General features: G+C 37.7%; 1 protein-coding gene and 1 long non-coding RNA gene across 2 annotated transcripts in view; both read left to right on the forward strand.

The window, feature by feature from the left end:
- Positions 1–380: 380 nt before the first annotated feature.
- Positions 381–12,434, forward strand: LOC114029250. The gene is made up of 3 exons (XR_003567461.1): positions 381–460; positions 2,124–2,286; positions 11,331–12,434. It is a non-coding gene; the product is annotated as an uncharacterized LOC114029250 (long non-coding RNA).
- A 1,045-nt stretch (positions 12,435–13,479) lies between these two features.
- Positions 13,480–20,568, forward strand: part of LCA5L (lebercilin LCA5 like) — a 43,654-nt gene continuing 36,565 nt past the window's right edge. The window contains exon 1 of the mRNA XM_027843610.1: positions 13,480–13,807. Coding sequence (XP_027699411.1) covers positions 13,480–13,807 — 328 coding nt within the window. The remainder of the gene's footprint in view (positions 13,808–20,568) is intronic.

The raw sequence follows: 20,568 nt of genomic DNA on the forward strand, positions 1-20,568 counted from the left end.
ACCGGTGCCAGGTGCGTGCTAGCCCGGCCAGAGAAAGCACCTCAGCACGGAGAAAACCAGAGTGGCTTTGGGGAATTCACGTGCCTTCTGGATCTCAATTTTCTCAGCTGGAAAGGAGAGGGCCTAATTAGATGATGCCTAAAGTCCCCTGCCAGCTTTAAATCATTATCATCCTGACTCTAGAGAGGCTCAATCAGCATCCCGACGGTTGGGCGAAGCCGCAGGAGGCGCGGAGGGCGCCCCACCCAGATCTCGGGAGACCAGCCTGGCCGGGATGGAGCGGGCCCTTTAAGGCTGATGGGCTCGAGACGCCCGACCTAGGGGCGGTGGCACCGGGGCATCACAGAGAGCTGGTGTCCCGGAAGTCTTTCCTCCGGTTCCAGGAGGCCGCGCGCTCCGCAGTTTCTATGGTAACAGCAAACTGAAAATACAAGAGCTGCTGGAGCTCCGGGAAGAGCAGGTAACGCCTAAAAGATGCTTCGGGTCCGCGAGCGGAGGTCTGGGGCGAGGCCCCCGGAATGAGCCGCGCTGGCCCCGACTCGTTCCTCCCTCCTTGGACGCCCCCAGCCCTACTCCCAGTGGCCCCGGGGACACTGAGGCCGGAGATGAGGGGATAACCGCCCCTTCTCCTGCCCTTCCCCCCTCGGTCCCGCTGCCCGAGTTCACAGTCGCGACATCCTTTGTCCCGGCTCTTTTAAGGAGCACCTGCCGCGTCCCCTTCAAATTCATATTGTTTGAACACCCATTTCATTGCCACAGAGCTGTGCTTAAAAGCTTAGCAGAGCCAAACTTTTCAGCCAGGCATTCAGTGCCTGCCCTAGCCTACTACCGCGGTTGGAGCCCATCTGGACTGCTGGACACCCTCCTGAAATAGCAGGTGCGGTGGACATAGCACGAGGTCTGAGTCAGGAAGACCTCTGTTCCAATCCAATCTCAGGTGACCCCGGGCAAGTCGCTTAATCCCTGTTTGCCTGAGTTTCCTCATTAGTGACATGGAGATAATAATAGCACCTACCTGGCAGGGTTGTTGTGAGCCTTAAATTAGATAATATAAAGCTCCTGGCACATAGTAGGCGCTTATATACATTATCATATAACATTATCATACAACAAAATTTCTTATTTCAAAACTATGCCCCAGTGATTTCTTCTGCCTGGAATACACTCAGCTGTTCTCACCTGTCTCTCCCCAACACCACCGCATTTTTCTTTTTCTCCCACCTCCCTTTATTTTGCTGACTCAACTGAATTACCACCTTCAATGAATCACAGAATTATAGGATTTGGAATTGGAAAGAGCCTTAAAAATCATATAGCTCAACCCCACGTTTTAAAGTTGAAGAAACCAAGGCCCAGAGAGCCAAAATTATCAGCTCACGATTAAAATCCAGGTCCTACATTCCAGATCGCTTCAGTGAGGCCTTCTCAGCATTCCTATAGTAATTTTTTTCAGTGCATGCCTTGTATTATAGATGTTTAAATAGGCATCTTACTGCTTCTACTAGATTGTTAGCCCTAAAGGGCACGAACTATGTTGTAAAACTTTGTGTGTTTTTATTTTCCACGGAGGCACAGTGCCATGTACTAGTGCATAATAAAAATTTGTGTGGATGACAAAATGAATCTTTTTTCCCATCCCTACCCCACTTGCTTATTCATTGTCTTAATTTCTTTCTTTCCATCTTGAAATCTGATTCCTGAACATTTTCTTTTTTTAATTTCTCTTTGGTTATTTCTTGCCTTATACAATATTTCTGCTGAGAAATCATCAGTCTAATTCTTATTCCTTGAAATGGCCTGTTCTCTGCCCTCAGCCTAGCAGTTCCCTTTTCATCAGATCCTGATAATAATAGTAGCTCATATTTATGTTGTTTTTTGAAGTTTGCAAAGTATTTTGCATACATTATCTTCTTTGATATTTACAACAGCTCTGAGGAAACAGGCTCAGAAAAAGACTTGCCCAAAATCACACTGAAGTAGATAAGGCAGGATTCAAGCCCAAGTCATCCTGACACCAAGTTCTGCCTTCTATCCAACATACCACACTTCCTCTAGAACAATTAATATATGCTGTATGTGTAGTCTGTATTATGATACAATTACAATGCATTTCTCTTACACAGTTTTTGCCATCAAATGACTTTTGAGACCAGTTGCCATATTACCCCTACAAAAAGACCTCGTTTTTCTGGATTATCTGGAAGCCCTGATCATGTCATAATATTCACAGATGACATGAGAATCTGGCCAAAGTCTGAGATGCACTTTCTACAGCTGCGATGACAGGTAGCCTTAAAGATAATGTCTCTCTTGAATAATTCATGAGCCTAATTTGGAATTTATATTTAGAGTGGTAATTTATGAGGCTACTAATATTAGTGCTACTTAGCACACTGTCTAATAAATAGGCTTAATAAATGCTTGTTGACTTGCTGATTGATTTTTGTTCAGCTTTACATTCCTTCATTCAGTGGTCACTTTTCATTTAACATGGTGATACTGTTAATAAAAAACAGTGCAAGATTTGTGCTAATATGGAATGGCATCAATAAATTATTCTACTCACTAACATATATATAAGTAATTTTTATTGACTTCACAGGCCAATTCAAGGGGATATTTTTCCTGAATCATGTAGATTCCCTGACTTCACTGACAGATGTGTGTGTATACACACATAAAGACATATATATATATATATATATATATACACACACACATATATATACACACATACACACACACACATACATACATACATCTGTATGTATGTGTGTGTGTTTCAGTGCACCACTTTGACCATGTAGACAATAACTGAATAAGTGGAACAGCTAACATATTGTATGACAGAATCAGAAAAATCCCCACAGACTAGAATGATGAGTCAAATCTAATAGGATGAGATTTAATAGGGATAAATGTAAACTTTCTAACCAGTACAGGATGGGGGAGATATGTCTAGATGAGTTTATATGAAAAATATCTTGGCACTTAAATGTATGATAAGCTCAATTTAATTCAACAGTATGGCAAGACAGTCAAAAATACCCACAAAAAAACATTCAGTCTTAGTCAAAATTAAGAGATGAATAAGTATCAAGAGGGAGGAGATAATTCTGCTGTACCCTTCCCTAGTCAGATCATTTCTGTAGAGTTTTGTTCGGTTCTGGGCACCATATTTTAAGAAGGACATTTTCAGGTTGGATATCATGTTGTATGAAGATCAGTTGAAAAAATTAGGGAAATATAGCTTTGAAAAGAGAAGAGAGAAGGGTAGATGTATAAATTAGGGCCTCTCACTGTAACAATTGCAGTGAGGGCTCTGAGTTCAAAGTATTAAAAAATAGGGAGTTAATTACCCATTTTGGTTCCATCAATCAACAGCAGATGCCTTTCCAAATGAGTGATTATATAGTAACCCTACATCCATATCATGGAGGGAAAAAGGAAATGTACAAGGGGAAGGGAATAAGCATTTATATAGTACCTATAACATGCCAGCACTTTACAAATATTATCTCATTTGATTCTTACCACAACTATAACATGTAGGTGCTTTTATTATCCTCATTTTAAAAATGAGGAAACTGAGGCAAATAGGTTAAGTGATTTGCCCAGGGTCATATAACTAGTAAGTGTCTCAAGCTGGATTTGAGCTCATATCTGTCTAGACAGGAAGGTCTAGCCCTCTATCCATTATACTATCTCCCTTGAATGGGGACTGACTGTTCTTTTGGCCCCTAAATGCAGAACTTAGAGCAATGGGTAGAATTGCAGAGAAGCAGTGCTAGTTACAATATAAGAAAAAAAACTTACATAGTTTAAAAAAAATAGGGAAAAGAATATTTAAAATTAGTAGTGGGTTCTCTCTCAAGATTTTCAAAGGCAGTGGATCAGCTATTGTTGGGGCTATTGTAAGTGAGATTCTTAGGTAGGAATTTTTGCAAAAGGCCTCTGAAGTCTCTTCCAAATCTGAGATTTAGAAACATTAATGTATGAACCCTGGGCAACTCACTGAACTTCTCCGTGTTGTAAGCGATTCTCTAAGACTACAAGTTGCAGAGAAGATGCTGAGCTGCATTGGTAGGAGTTTTTTCATCTGGGAGTTCCTTTATTCTAATGAAATCTCAGTCCTGTCCCTGTCCCTATAATTTTGTTGAGGGACTAGGCAACTTTTAAGGGAAGTCTACATAAGCGGTCCCAATGTGAAAGACTTATAGCTTTTAATGTTATCTTAAATATAAATATAAATAGATTAAGTATATAAATATCAATATCACTTCATTAGATTCAACAGATTCAATATAAATTAGATTAAAAATAGATTAAATATAAATATCACTTCAGATACTCTGTGGATCAGTACCCACTGTAGCTCACAAGACCTCTAAACTAAATAATAGCAATAGGACCTGAACTAAGGTGCTGGCCACATGAGTAAAGAGGAGGAGATAGATCCAAGAGGTGTTTTGGAGGTAGAAATGACTCGATTTAGGCAACTTATTAGATATGTGGGATGAGGAACATTAAGCAGTCAGGGATACTGCCAAGGTTATGAACCGGAGTGACAGGAAGAGTGGTGGCACCCTTTACAGAAATAGGGAAGTTCAGAAGAGATAAGAGTTTTAGGGGAAAATAATGAGTTTGGTTTTAGACATGTTCAGCTTGAGATGCCTCTCACATATACAGTTTGAAATGTGCTATTGGCAAATTGGAGATGTACAACTGGAACTCAAGAAGGAGAATGGGGCTGGATGTAAAGATCTGGCAGTCATCTGCATAGAGTTGATAGTTAAACACACAGATATTGATGAAGTCATCAAGTGATATAGGTTCAGAAAATAGGCTCGAATATATACCCATGGTTAGGGGACAGGATATGGGTTATGCCATTTAAAAAGGTTCAAGATACATAATTTCTGGGCAATTTAATCATTTTATTAAATGCCAGCATTTTAATAAAAGAATGGTCATTTGACCATCTTCCTCTTGGACCAAAGACAGTCATGATGGCAGACTCACAGCTTATATGTCCTTTTTGGAAGAGGGGTGTTCTGAGGAGGGCAATCAACTCTGATTGGTTAACAATTAATGAGAGAATAAATATTATAGTGAGGGACTGGACCTGAACTTTGATTATGTCATTTATTCCCCTGCCTTGGGCAGTCTATTGAAAGAATTTATCCCTACCCAAACTTGAGTGGAACACAATGGCTACCCCACCTAGGTGGGGTCTGGAAAGAGAAGAAGGTTAACTCAACCTTCAGAGACCAAGGTCTTAAAATGAGGATAAAAGAAAAAGGGAGAAAGCTTAACCTTCCCAAATCATTGACTATTACTAATCATTTTTCTCATTATGATGAACCAGTGAAGAGTCTTCTTCACTGAGGAGCAGTCTGACAAGGAGGAGAACCAGCAGTGAGGTATCATGAAAAAAGAAATAGTATCCCGTAAAAGATGGCAGTAAACAATGTCGACTTCTGCAGAGATGTCAAGAAGGATGAATATTTAGAAAAGTCTATCATATTTAGTTAATAGTATTGGCATCCTTAGAGCAATTTCATTTTTATTGATGAATTGGAAGCCTTAAGCCTACAAAGGCTTGAGAAGTGAGTGAGAAGAGAAGAAAAGGAGGTGTTAACTAGGGACAGCTTTTTTCTAGGAGTTTTGGCAATGAAAATGGAGAGAGATGCAGTACTGTAGCTTGAGAGGGACAGTAGGATTTGGTGACAATTTTTTTGCTTGTTTTTTTATAATTAGGGTGAGACTTGCATGTACTCATAGGCATCAAGGAAAGAAACTGTAAATAGGGAGTTTGAAGATTAGAAAGGGAGAGAAAGGGATAACTGTGGGTCAGTATGCTAGAGAATATAAGGGTATGAGATCGAGGGTACATGTAGAGAAGTTCGCCATCCTGAGAGGAAGAATCACTTCTTCATCAGAGAATGGAATAAACAAAGAAAGGAAGAAGCATGATGTCAAGGGATTTTGAGATAGAGAGAAGGTGGGGAGGAAAGGGAGCTCAAGGGAAATGGTCTCTATTTCCTCAGTAAAGTGTAAGATAAGGTCCTCAGTAAAGGAAATGGGGAGAAGGGTAGTATGGGAAGGTTGGGGAGAATAGAATAGCTTTGGAACAGACTCTGGAGAGTTGGATATAAAATCAATTAAAGAGGAGAAAAAAGATAGTAAGTAAGAGAAGTAGAATTCAAATAGTTCCTCTGACTCCAAAACCAGCTTTATGTCTAGGGCATCAATGGTTCTGGGTCATCTAGAAAGAGTAAAATTATATTTAGTGCACTCTTCCCGTTAAGGCAAAGAAATTCGTAATTTATGTCAGATAGATTTCCACTGAAATAACTGTAATTTTCAAGTTCTTGTGCTTAATGGTTTAAGTTTTAGTTATTAAAAAATTAATGTCATATGTTTTATCAAAATAATTGCTTTTGTTGAATAAAAATATCTGAAACATATGAGCTTCTTTTAGCTAAATAAAACACTTTAAACTTATTTGGTTGGGGATATGATGGTCATAATAATATGACAAAAGAATTTCCAAATAATTAATCTGCCAAATTGGAAGTGCTTTACTTCTTAATGACTTCACCAGTATCTTCTGCACTTAATTTGTAAAATAAAATAATTATTTGATTTTCAAATATGTTTTATTTTTTAATCAGCTTTTAAATATGTAACATTCTCCCAACTTGGGTACTTTCCCAATTTGACACTTGTATCTAAAGTTTGAAACCCTAGAAAGTGGCTGCTATTTCGGGTTTGGTAACTCAGTGGGGCTTTACTCTTACTACCCTAGCTCATAAACCTCTGTACTTCTCATTAACTATCAGCCAGTGGTTGCAACTAGCTCTCAACAAAGGCATTTACAAAACAACCCCTCACCCCTTTCCCCCCCCCAAAAAAGAAACAAACAAAAAAACCTATGGTGCACTCTCCTACAAAAAGTATCTGTGGGAAGATAAATCTATGGAAAAAAAGAAAGTTAAAGAACAGCTGATAGGCACATATGTAAAATAGTTGCCAAGGCAATTCACACCTTTGGAAATGCAGGCCCTGAAAGTTGTTTTCTTCATGCAATTCTCTCTGGGCCCAATGTTCAATTGTCAGGTCTAGCTCTCTTGAGTAAGCAGCTTTACTCTTTTCCCAGTTGTCAGGGCTCACGCTCTTTGAAGCTGCTTCCTCCCTTTCCATCTGTGTCATTCTGGGATGTGTGACTCTTTTCTCTGCTAGATGCAGGTAACCCACTGTGGAGGAGGAGGAAGGGGAAGAAACTCCCTTCAGCCAGACAAGAACAATTCCCTCTCAAAGGCTTTAGTCCTTCCTCCACTTTTCTAGATCAGACTGACAAACCTCAACTCCAGGGTTACTTTTTTATGTAGACTAAAGGACATGCCAGTTCTGTGGTGTCTCCTTCATCCAGAGTGCAAGATCATATAACCATTTCAAGTTGATTAAGGAATTTCTTCACACATTGCCATGGTGGTATAGGAAAACTCCTTAATACCTTCTTTACAAATTCATGTGTCCTCTAAAAATAAAACTTATATATAGCTCTGAATTCCCAATAAAGTTAAGGTTATATCAAACATATCAAAATAATATAATCAATTGAATATTCTAACTAGAATAAAATATGTTACATTATCCAATTTAAATAAAATCTACCTTATATAAGACCAATTTCTTTATGTGTATATATGTGTGTGTGTGTTTAATTTTTGTCATTTAAATTCAAATCATTGGAAATCTAATACACTGTCCCTAAATTCATTTATTCCCATTAGATAGGTGGTATACTAATTTTAAAGGCAGAAACTTTTAAAGTTTCTTTACATTCATTACCTTCTTTGAGCATCACAATAACTTTAAATGACTTACACAGCTCAGAACTATCAGAGATAGGATTCAAACCTAGGTCTCGCCTGATTCCAAGTTCAGTGTTCTTTTGATTACATCGAAATGCCTCCAGTTCATCAAAATGTGGAGCTATCCATTAACTATGTTATTACTAGAAATATTTAACATTTTAATGATTTCTTTTTGGCTTCCTGTACTTCACAGACTAAGAGTAGGTAATACAAACTTTTGTTTAATGCATATGTAAGGAAAGGTAAGTTCAAAATCATTTTAGGCTTTGGCTAGTCAGAAATATTCAATTGATTACACTATTCTGATTTGTTTGTTACAACTTTAACTTTGTTGAGAATTCAGAGCTAGATTTTAGTTTTATTTTTAGAAGATACATTATAAATTTGTGAAGAAGGCATTAAGGAGTTTTCCTACTCCACCATAACAATGTGTAAAAAAACTCCTTTGAGAGAATTATAGAGTCTTGTAGCTGTATTTATATATGAAAAACCAGAAATATGGCTAGACTGGTTGTAGAGGAAGGGAATTTGTTCCCTGAGCTTATTAAGTATTTATTAAGCACTTAACTTAATGCCTGGTCCTGGGCTATGCAAAGACAAAAGCAAAAGAGTCCCTGCCATCAAGGAGCTTACATTCTACTGGAGGAAATAACATGTGTACTTATAGTATATATGACATATACAGACCAAATACAAGTAACCTTAGAGTAGGTTCTTGGGAGAACCAGCAAAGAAATCCCTCAATAAATCATGCTTGAGCTGAGTGTCAAAAGAAAACAGGGATTCTAGGACACAGGTGAAGATGGAGAATTTTAAGCATGGGGGAAAGTCAGTGCAAAGACATGGAGATGGGAAAGGAAGCATCATGTATGAACAGGCTTGATTGACTAGACCATAGAAATCAGGGAAGGGAAAAGCAAGATAGGAAGGGGTCAGATTGTAAAGAGCTTTAAGTGCCAAACAGAGGAGTTTATATCTGATCCTAGAAGTAATAGGGAGGCACTGGGATTTATTGAGTAGAGGAATGTCATGTTTAAACATGTGTTTTGGGAAAATCGTTTTGACGACTGTGTGGAAGATGGATTGAGATGATGAGAAATGAGACAGGAAGACCAATGTAAGATTCCAGGCAATAAGTGATGAGGAAGCTAGGATGGTGGTTATGTGAGTGGAGAGAAGGGAACAAATAATAGAGATGTGAAAATAAAACTAATAAGGCTTGACAATGGATTTGGATATGTGAGATGAGTGAATTGGATACATGAGGAAGATACTCAGGTTGTAAAAGTAAGTGACTAGAACAATGGTACTCCCTCCAAAGTAAGAGGGAAGTATAAAAAATTGGTGAATATTGGGGGGAAAGATTGTTATTTACATGTTGCTATTTTAAATGCATATGGAATATACAATGTGAAATGTCCGGTTGATAGTTGGTGTTTTGGAGAGAGACCAAGGTTGAACAAGGTTAGATATGGGAGTCGTATATGTAGACATGATAATTGAACCCATGACCTCATCAAAGATAACTAAGTGTAGAGGGATAGTGTAGAGAGAAAAGAGAAGACAGAGCCTTGGGATGTAGCCATAGTTGGTAGGTGAGTCATAGACGATTCAGAAAACTGAAAAGTAGCCGTCATACTGGTAAGAATAAAAGATGTGAGAGCATCGCATGAAAACACAGAAAGTAGAGTATACAGGAAGAATAGGTGGTCAACAGTGTCAAATACTACAGAGAAATCAAAAAAGAAAAGAATAGAGTAAAGGCCATTAGATTTGGCAGTTAAGAGATCATTGCTAACTTTGAAATGAGCAGTTTTAACTGAGTAATGAGGTTCAAAGAGACTGTAGAGAAGTTAAAAAGAGAATGTGAGGAGAGAAAGTGGAGGTACTAAATGTAGATGACTTTCTCAAGGAGTTAGCCTGAGAAAGAGAATAGCATGATAGCTAGTGAAAACGGTAGTAATCTAGTGATTTTTTTTTTTTTATGTAGAAGGGACACTTGCCTATAGGCAACAGGGTTGGAATTTTTAGGTAGGGATGACTCTATGCCTTCCTCTTCCTCATGCTCATCTACATGAGCGAGTGGAAGGGATTTTTGGAACTGAGAACAAGGAAACCCTAGAACCTCATGGTTATTGATCAAGTTGATTCTACTATACTAACATACTAATTCTGCTATTGCCTAGCTTCTGGAGATTGAAATTGAGAGTCATAGGGAATTCTCATTATAAGTTAGAATGATGTCACCCAAGGATACCCATGTGATTAGGAAGTTCAGGCCAAAGAAAAGATAAAGACTTTGGTCTTTACCTAGATGGGAGAAACCCCACCTTAGCAATTTGCCCTAAAAATCTTGGCACCTGGGGCAAAGAATATCCTGCTAGGGGATAGAAAAGCTTTCTATGCAAGAAGCTGGAAAAGAAAAGAAAGGCCACTTCATAAAAGAAAAAAAGTTGTAAATATTTATTGTTTTTCCCCCTAGGGAGGGTAATGCTGGTCCTATGACTGAGGCAGGGGTGGCTGCTTCCCTTTTTTTTTTTTTTTTCTTTTTGCTTTTTGGTGAAGCAGTCAAGGTTAAGTGACTTGCCCATAGTCACACAGTTAGTAAATGTCAAGTGTCTGGGGCCAGGTTTGAACTCAGGCCCTCCTGACTCCAAGGCCTGAGCTCTATTCACTGTGCCACCTAGCTACCCCCATTGCTGCTTTTCTAAAAGAGCTATTTTTAAAAAGCCTCTAGCTTTCAACTAATGAAATATGGCACAGCCTCATCTCATGAGAAAGAAATGAAAAAAGCAAGAACTTTAGCTAAAATCAAATGCTGGAAGCTATTGCTATTGAGATTTTAACAAAAGGGTAAACTGAGGCAAATCTCCCACAAGATAACATTTATTAGCATGCTACCTGTCAATAAATGGATCCACGGCTTGACTCCATTAATGCCAAAGACCCAAACCAAGAGGACAGTTCCCTTTATGTAGGGTTTCGGAGAGTACAGAACAAAGAACGGCAGGGTAGAAGGGCAACATGATTGGTTACACAGCTGAGGTGCAGGGAACAACATGATTAGTTGGAAGTTTGGTAACTGGGGCTAGCAATAACCTGTCTTCTCTCAAGAGACTAAGAAGTGCTCTTTGTTTGAGCCGAAGTGCAAGATAGTGGCCCAGACTTTTGTTTAGCAAACCAGACATCCTTAAAGGATAGCTTGGGCATAAAGATATGAGACCCAAACTCCCTTTTGGTTCACACACATTCTTGTAGGTCAATTAAATTCCTTGAGGCAAGAAAGCTGGATTTTTAAACTTAACCCTGTTAGAGGCCAGCTGAGCTCTGAACAATGAGAAAGAAACAGAGAGAAAGAACCATAACTTAAGCAATTACAGGGCAAAACCAATTACTTGTAAATAGAATCAATAAGAAAATTATACAGGATCAATTTTAATCTCAAAGCAGGAAGAAGCTCCTTAGCCATTTGCCCAGCGAGGCTGTGACTTGCTTGTGGAGACTACACATCTAATGGCACACAGAAGCTATACATTCAGCATCCATCTGAGCAAGATATAGCAAAACAGAATTCAAGAAAGTCTCTGCATCTGATGGGGACCAGTAAGGAGGAGGACCCAGCAAAAACAGCATGACAATATTTCTAGAAGACATCAATTGCCCTTTAGCATCAGAGGAAGAAGCTGCTCCTCCATTCCATTTTTATGTCCTTGTCACACATGTTTCCTGTGTGTGTGCCACCCCACACACGCACCCTGACCACATTATAGGCCCTCTACCAGTACATCCTGGCTATACATATTCCCTACATGTAGGTCTCCCTATGTGTTCTCTATGTGTGTGCCTCTTCACATGTGCTAATAACATGTCTTCTCTTCTCCTTCTAATGGTGTGTGTATTTGTAGAAGAGTTTGCCCCAAGTTTATGGGGAAAGTTTTATTTCTACTTTTTTTATAATGCCAGATTGCCTTTGCTTCAATCTAATTACGTTCTCAGACTATTAAAGGTAAACATATTAGTGGGGGCTTATGAGCTATGGTTTTAGTATATGGAAAATCATAAAGTAGCCTTGAACCTGAGGTAGTTCTATCAGGGAGATCTGCCCAGCAAGTGGGAGTTAGTGGGGTGAGTTTCTCCTAGGCACTGTACATGATATAAATTATCCATTTTCCACATTTTCTTACCTAACTGCCTTTATTGTTTTTGTTATTGTTGTTGTTTTTCCAGATTGCTTCTATGTTCACTTGGTGTGTAGAATTCACATTCATTGTAGTAAGCCTAAAACAAACGAAAGGGAGACCAATTTTCTAAACATATATACTTGGTGAAGCAAAAGCCATTAAGTTGCAATACAAGATAATATAATCATCTACAGGTGAAAGTCTATTTTTGACTATAGTTTAAAATAAATATATTACTTAGTTTGGGGCAAAACCAAATAGAAATGGCTTTGGTGTTATGTACTCTTTTGTATCTTCTGTCATCATCTTTCCTTTTTATTAATTAGATAATTAAATGCTGAATGTACACTAAAGCCAACCTATAATTCTTTCTTTGAGGTCTTGCTGTACTCCTTATAAGGTTCTTATGATACTATTAGAAATTAAACACCCTTGTATAGTGTAAATGAATTTATATCATATCAGATTTTATTTAATTGCAGATTGGTTATAGTAATGTTCCAGTGTATGGATCGAAACGATTCAGTGTGACCTGAAACCTTGGAAATCACACCTTGGAAATTGGCAAAAGCTACAATCAGGCTTGATTTATTGTTTTGTCAGTTGTCTATATTTAAGAAAATGTTAACAATATAGATTAAAAGCATATTGTATGTAGACTTTTTTTTTTGGAGAGCCAGTTATTAAACATTTTAAAGTTGGATTTAGAAGTGGTAGAGAACTTATAGGTCATCTTACCTAACCCCATCATTTTGCAGATGAGAAAACTGAGGCCCAGAGAGGCTAGTGACTTTTCCAAAGTCAAAGAGGTAGTAAGTTGAAGATCTAGGATTCAATCTCATATTCAATTATTATAAATCCAGTGTACTCCACTCTGCTTTGCCTCATGTCATGGCTAAATATTATTCACTGACTATTTTCTGTAATAAGAATAAATAATTAGAATATTCATTGTGTACATTTATCCTTTTGTTATTAAAACTTACGAAGTTATTTTACCTTGACATCATAATCAGTATGTGAATGTATTTTTACAACTCCAGAAGTATGTCTGAACTTCATGTTTTTACCAAGGAGTTATGCTCCACAAACATTTTGATTTTATTATTTCTCTAAATCAGACAGAAAATTTACTTTACTTATATATTTACCCATGAAAATAGAACAGTGTTCACATGAAGGCTTCTAAAAACCTTACATTTTATGAATGGTGATAGAATAACAAAAACAAATTTTAATCTTTTCTAAGAAGGTATGATAAAATAGGTTGTTGCATGTTGTCCCTTTCCCTCCAGATAGTCTAATCATTATGGGGGAAGCAATTGTTTTTAAAAAGGTAAAGATATAGCAAAGCATAGATTTTGGTTTTTGTCTAAAATTGACCAACTATGTTTACTTCTACTAGGTTATTTACTATGGCATTGATTGATGCAACAAAAACAAATGTAGATGACCATTTCCTTCATGCAGTATTGGAAGACAGTAATAAGCCTGCAGAATTCAGTAGAAGTCTAGGCACTGGTGATTTTTCCAGGATCAGTAACAACAGCATTGGAAGTATTGATTATAGCAGAACTCAAGGTTCAAGTAGAAACTTTAGTTCTCATTGTGATTATTCAGAAGATTTTATCTCTGAATATTCTGGAACAGCTGGTAACAGCAATTGTTTAGAGCTGTTTGAGACAAAAGTAAAGAAGGAAGAGAAGATAAAGAAAAATGTTTGTAAAGTCTCCCAACCTAAAGGTAAGAAGATTAGACTGATAGACTACATTTAATAAAAGTAAACTATATTTGTGACCATTATAGCATATTTAATGCTTTTATATTTGTTTTTGTGATAATAATAAAACAACAATAATAATAGCTAACATGTATATAGCACCTACTGTGTGCTGGATAGTTACTTTGATTCATTTTTTCATATTGTAGTGAGAACATATGATATGTAACACTGTATTATAGGACAGCATTGCCCCTCCCCACCCCTACACACACACACACACACAAAACACACATATACCAGCTGCCTTTTTTTAGGAGCTAGGGAATAAAATGGTTGGCTATGTAGTACAACTGATAGCAGAAAGTCATATTTAATGCTTGCATATTTTTGTGTTTTGTACTCTATGTATTTTTTCATACTTTAACAGTATTATAGGACAGCATTATTATGTATTTTCCTCAACCAGCCCTCCCACTCAAACTTTTTAGGAGCTAGGGAATAAAGTGGCTGACCTCTTCAATGATAGCAGAATGTGTTAGAATTAAAAAGTTAAATCCTTAGTCCCATTGCTTTATCCTACTGAATCTATTAGTGAGGTCAGCCCATTTAACAGATGACCTTGTTGCATACTTTTATAGTACTCGTAATTCACTGGCACCTTTTTTGCCCTTTTAGCTGAAGAGACTGTAAGGGGGCAGCATCTCCTGCCCTAATTATTCCTACACCAACCCCATGCCAAGTGAGGTATTATATAAAAACAGAACAAAGAAGGCATAGTGCCAGGATGCCCCAAGGTCACATGCAAGTTTTCCCATGGGATGGTTGGAGCTTCTTTTGCTGTTTAGATTTACTTGAGGTAGTTTACATTTTTCTGTGGAGTTGTGGGTCATGTTCCCATTCTGGCCTATCCCCATACAGAGTCAAATATTGAACTCTCACCAAAACTTAAATACCCCATTCAGATTATATTAAAGTTTGACAAAGTATACATGTTGCTAAAAACTGAAGTTTTGAAACTCATGTAACCAAAACCTGTTAGAGGCGCTTTATGGATGAAAAAGATTGAGAAATAAATACATTCAATTTTATTATCAATTGGGAAGTTATCCTTTTCCTACAGAAAGCTATCCTTTCTCTCATTATTAATGATAGCGATACTGAATGAGTAAAAAAAAACTGTAGTAATAATTTCTGACTTCTTAATGTCTCTACAAATGTCTTACCTTGATTCACCTCCCCTCCAGGGCCACCAGAACTACCCTATCCTCAACCACTGTTGGATCTCTATTTCTCTTTTCATTGTGCTGGGAACATATCAGGTTTATTCTTCCTTCATACTATTGCAATATCTTCCTGGTTGGTCTCCTTGCCTCAAAACTACCTACTCCATTCCAACCTCCACTCAGCTACCAAAGTGATCTTTTTAACATGAAAGTCTAACCATATCACAAATATCCCAACACCATTCAGTAAACTCCAGTGGTTCCCTAAGACCTTTAGGAGCAAATATAAAATCCTTTGGCTTTTAAAGCCCTTTATAAGCCAGCCCCTTCCTACCTTTCCAGTCTTCTAATACCTTACTCCCCCCATATATTCAACAATTCAGTAACACTGATCTTCTATCTGTTCCTTAAATAAGACATTCCATCTCTTGACTCCATGCATTTTCATTAGCTGTTCCCTATGCTTTTTGTCTCTTATCTTCTTGCTTCCCTGGCTTCTTTCATGTCTCAACCAACCTACAAGAATCCTTTCTTGTTCTTCTTTAATCTCAGTGCTTTCCTTCTAAGATTATCTCTAGTTTATGCTGAATATTTCTTGTTTGTCCAAGTTGTTTGCATGTCATCTCCTCTATAACACTGTGAGCTCCTTGAGAGCAGGGATTGTTTTGTTTTATTTTGTTTGTTTTTTTTTTCCTTCTTTTGTATACTCAGCACTTAGCACATGGTAGGCACTTCATAAATGCTTGTTGATGTGCGGTCAGGGAGACAGAAGTGAAAGGAGAGAAGGAAGGAAGGAAAGAAGCAAATGAAGGAGGGAGGGAGAGAGGGAAGAAAGGGGAAAAGGGAGGAAAAGAAAGAGTAAAAGGTTATTTGGAATTTGGAACCTATTTTCCCATAAATAGTACTGGCAGACAGATTTGTTCCATTAGTCCTCTTTTCCTTCAGCTTCTTTTCTGTTGTTTTTATATTCTGAGAAATTATTTATTTGTAAGGAGTTAATTGGGAAACCTGATCAACTTGATGTGTTTCTAAGGAGTTGAGCCTCCGTTTGTACTTTGATTATGTCTTTGTCCTAAGGTTGTGGAGACGCCTGTTGGCACCTGGTTAAAAAAAGAAAGACAATATCTCTTTAGATCTCAGCAATTGAGAATGAATTCATCGACTCTGGCCGGTGTGGATTAGAACCACCCTTTGTTGTGGAGTAGGTATTTTGCTTTTTGAAAAATAGCTTTTATCAGAGGACAGAGCCAAGACAGTGGGAAAAAGGCAGGGACTCACCTGAACTCTCCCAAATTCCCCTCCAAACAACTTTAATACTTCAAAATGAATTCTAGAGTGGCAGAACCCATAAAAGGATGCAGTGAAACAATCTACCCGCACAAGACAACCTAGAAGGTCAGCAGGAAAGGTCTGTAGCACTGAGGTGAGAGTAGAGTACAGTCCAGTGCAGACAATACAGCAGCAGGCCTTAGCAAGCCAGCTGCAGGCCTTGGGGGCAACTGAACTGGCAGCAGTGGATTAGAGAGCTTTCAGCCCACAGAGAGTAAAGGTGTCAGACATCTGGTCAAGAAGGAGATTACAGGGGTCCCTTTGCTGGCACTGGTTTCAGGACTCTGTTGCATTGTCCATACACAGATCTGGGTCGCAGTCCCAGGGTGAGGAAAAGCACTAGCCCACCAGAGCTTATGGCTGCAGGGGAACAGGGACCCTGTGGTTGCTTACAGACCTGAGCACAGGCCAGGAAAGTAATAAACACATCTTTCCTTCAATTATACCACCCAGGAAGAATTGAAAATTTACAGACACCAAGCACTAGGTCTAAAAACAACAGAACAAAAAACCTGAAGCTTGGGACAGTGCTCCTTCCATCCCAGGAGCAGAGCCCCACTTTAACATAAATTTAAAAGTTAAGAAATAGACTGGAAAATGAGCAAACAACAACAACAAAAAAAAACCTGACCATAGAACGTTACTATGGTAACAAGGAAGTTCAAAACACAAACTCAGAAGAAGACAATAAAGTCCAAACTGCTATATACAAAGCCTCAAAGAAAAAAATGTGAATTGGTCTCAAGCCTAAAAAAAGAATTCCTGGGAGAGCTTAAAAGGGAGTTTAAAAATCAAATAAGAGAGGTAGAGGAAAAATTCAGGGGTAAAAAATGACAGATGCAAGGAAATCATGAAAAATATAGTCAAGAACTTGGTAAAGCGGGCACAAAAAAAAATACAGAAGAAAATAACACCTTAAAAAACAGAATGGGTCAAATGGTAAAAGGGCACAAAAATCCACTAAAGATAAGAACTCCTTAAAAAGCAGAATTGGCCACGTGTAAAAGCAGGTACAAAAGCTCACTGAAGAAAATAATTCCATAAAAATTAGAATTGGGCAAGTAGAAATGAATAATTCCATAAGACATGAAGAAGTAACAAAATCAAAAAATGAAAAAATAGAAGAAAATGTGAAATATCTCAAAGCAAAAACAACTGACCTGAAAAATAGTTCCAGGAGAGTTGATTTAGGAATTATTGGACTACCTAAAAGCCATGATTAAAAAAAAAGAGCCTAGACATCATCTTTCAATAAGTTATCAAGGAAAACTGCCCTGATATTCTAGAACCTGGGAGTAAAATAGAAATTGAAACAATCCACCAGTCACCTCCTAAAAGAGATCTCAAAATGAAAACTCCCAGGAATGTTATAGCCAAATTCCAGAACTCTGAGGTCATGGAGAATATATTGCAAGCAGCCAGAAAGAACCAGTTCAAATACTGTGGAGCTACAGTCAGATGAACACAAAATTTAGCAGCTTCTCCATTAAAGAATTAGGGAACTTGGAATATGACATTTCCAGAAGGCAAAGCAGCTAGCTAGGATTACAACCAAGAATCACCTAGTGAGATTGAGTATAGAAATCCAGGGGAAAAAATGAACATTCAATGAAATGGAGGACTTTCAAGCATTACTGATGAGAAGACCAGAGCTGAACAGAAAATTTGACTTTCAAATTCAAGACTTAAGAGAAGTATAAAAAAGTAATTAGGAAAGAGAAATCACAAGGGATTCAATAAGGTTAAACTGCTTACATTCCTACATGAGAAGATGATATTTATAACTCCTAAGAACTTTCTCATGATTCAGGCAGCTGGAAGAAGTATACATAGATAGAGGACATGAGTGGAAGTTGACTATTATGGGATGATATCTAAAAAAAATAAAATTAAGGGGTAAGAAAGAGGAATGCACTTGGAAAAGGTGAAAGGGAGAGATAGAATAAGGTAGATTAGCTCACATAAAAGAGCTTTTATAGTGGAGGGGAAAATAGGAGAGGTGGACAGGAGAGCACTTGAACCTTACTCTCATTGGAATTGGCTCAAAGAGGGAGTGACATACACACTCAGCTGGGTATAGAAATCTATCTTACCCTACAGGCAAGTAGGAGAGAGAGGGAGGACTATTAGAAGGGAAGGCAGATTGGAGGAGGTGGTAGTGAAAAGCAAAATGCATTTGAGGATGGACAGGGTTAAAGGAGAAAGAGAGAGTAGGATAAATGGGGGGAAATACACAGTAATCATAAATGTGAAAAGATATTTATAGCAAGTTTCTCTTGATAAAGGCTTATTTCTCAAATATATAGAGAACTTAGTCAAATTTATAAGAATACAAGTCATTCTCCAGTTGATAAATGGTCAAAGGATATGGGGTGAAGTGGCTCACTAGAATGCTGGGAGAATTTTTCTAGCAAACTCATTTGTTTCCCCTCTGAGAGAAGTACAAGTCACATGGTGACATTGGGACTCATATACACATATCCATACCCACATACATATAGATGGCCTGTAAAATATATAATAGAAACATATATAATATGTGTGTATACATATACATAGGGCAGCTAGGTGGCACAGTGGATAGAATGCCAAGTCTGGAGTCACAAAGACCTGAGTTCAAATCTGGCCTCAGACTTAGATTTATGTGACGCTAGGCAAGTCACTAATCCTGTTTGTCTCAATTTTCTCATCTGTAAAATGAGCTGGAGGAGGAAATCACAACAAAAAAAAAACCACAACAGAAAATGATATGTCAATTGAAAAAATTCAGAGATGACTTCAAGAAGAAAACCCAAGGCTGTAAACTCCAGCAAATATAGAGGTCAAATTTAACAATTCAATTCAGAAACAAGATCCAGAGAAATACCTTCACAAAAAAAGTAAAAGAACTTAGAATAACACAAGACTGAATGTCAGAGGGAATAGAATAATGAGTTCCAAAGAGCATGGAGCTCAGGATGTAGACCTACAAACCTGAGCTTAAAAATAAAGAAAGTGGACATTCAATAATGAAGAAGCATTTGAAATGTTCTTAAAAGGAAAACTGGACCTGAAGACATTATTCACTCCTTGAATACTCAGACAACAGAAATGCAAAAAGGGGTGAATAAATGCAGCAGCCCAAGACAGCAACAGCAACAAAGTGAGGGGGAGTCATGCCATGGGTCAGTGTCTTCTCTGACACCTGTAGGACTTGGTATTTCTCTGGGAATGAGGCTAAAGAAACTGAAGAGACATAGTGTTGTGTTTACAGCAGAAAAGTGGGGGGAAAGCATAACCTGAAAAAAGCTCAATACTAGAGACAAATGGAGGAAAATATAAACCTAACTCTCATACTCCTAGGTTTAAATATAAACCTGACTGTCATGAAAGTGCAATAGATAGAGCACTAGGCTTGGAGTAAGGAAGACCTGAATCCAAATTTGGCCTCAAATACTCACTAGCTGTGTGACCCTGGGCAAGTCACATAATTCTGCTTCCATTTCCTCAACTGTAAAATAGGGATAATAAAAGCATTTACATGGTTGCTGTGAGGATCAAATGAAATAATATTTGTAAAAAGCTCTTAGCCCAGAGTCTGTTCCATAGTAGGTAATACACAAATGCTTAGTCCCTTCACAAATTTAAATGTGAATGGATTAAACAATAAAATGAAAAAGTCAGATTATATAACAAAACAAAACCCTATGAGCTGTTGCTTAGAAGAAATGCATTTAAAAAAACAAATATATACACAAAACAGGATGGAAAAAAATTAACTGTGCATCAAGGGAATCCAAAAAAGCATTGCATTCGTATTATCTGTCAAAACCAAACAAAAATTGAAAAGGGACAAACAAGGAAACTACATTATGTTGAAAGGAGCCATAGACAACAAACCAATATCAGTAGTAAAATAAAGGAAATATTAACTGAGCTAGAAGGAACACAATAGTGACAGGAGACTTCAGTGTCCCTCTCTGTTTTGAATTAGTCTAACAAATTAGCACAAACTGCTGGAGAAAACAGAGCTAAAAGACATATGACATCTTTTAAATGGGCCTGCAAAAGAATACACTTATTTCTCAACACCATGTTGCAAAAATTGACCATTTATTAGATCACACTGATATTGCAAACAAAAGGTTAAAAAAAGTAGAAATAGTTCATACATCCTTTTAAAAACTATAATATAAAAACAATAGTCACTGGTTATTGGTTCAGAGACACAAACAAAAAACACAGACCCA

The sequence above is a fragment of the Vombatus ursinus genome, unplaced genomic scaffold (assembly GCF_900497805.2).
Source record: "Vombatus ursinus unplaced genomic scaffold, bare-nosed wombat genome assembly UNPS02014924.1, whole genome shotgun sequence".
Lineage (NCBI taxonomy): Eukaryota > Metazoa > Chordata > Mammalia > Diprotodontia > Vombatidae > Vombatus > Vombatus ursinus.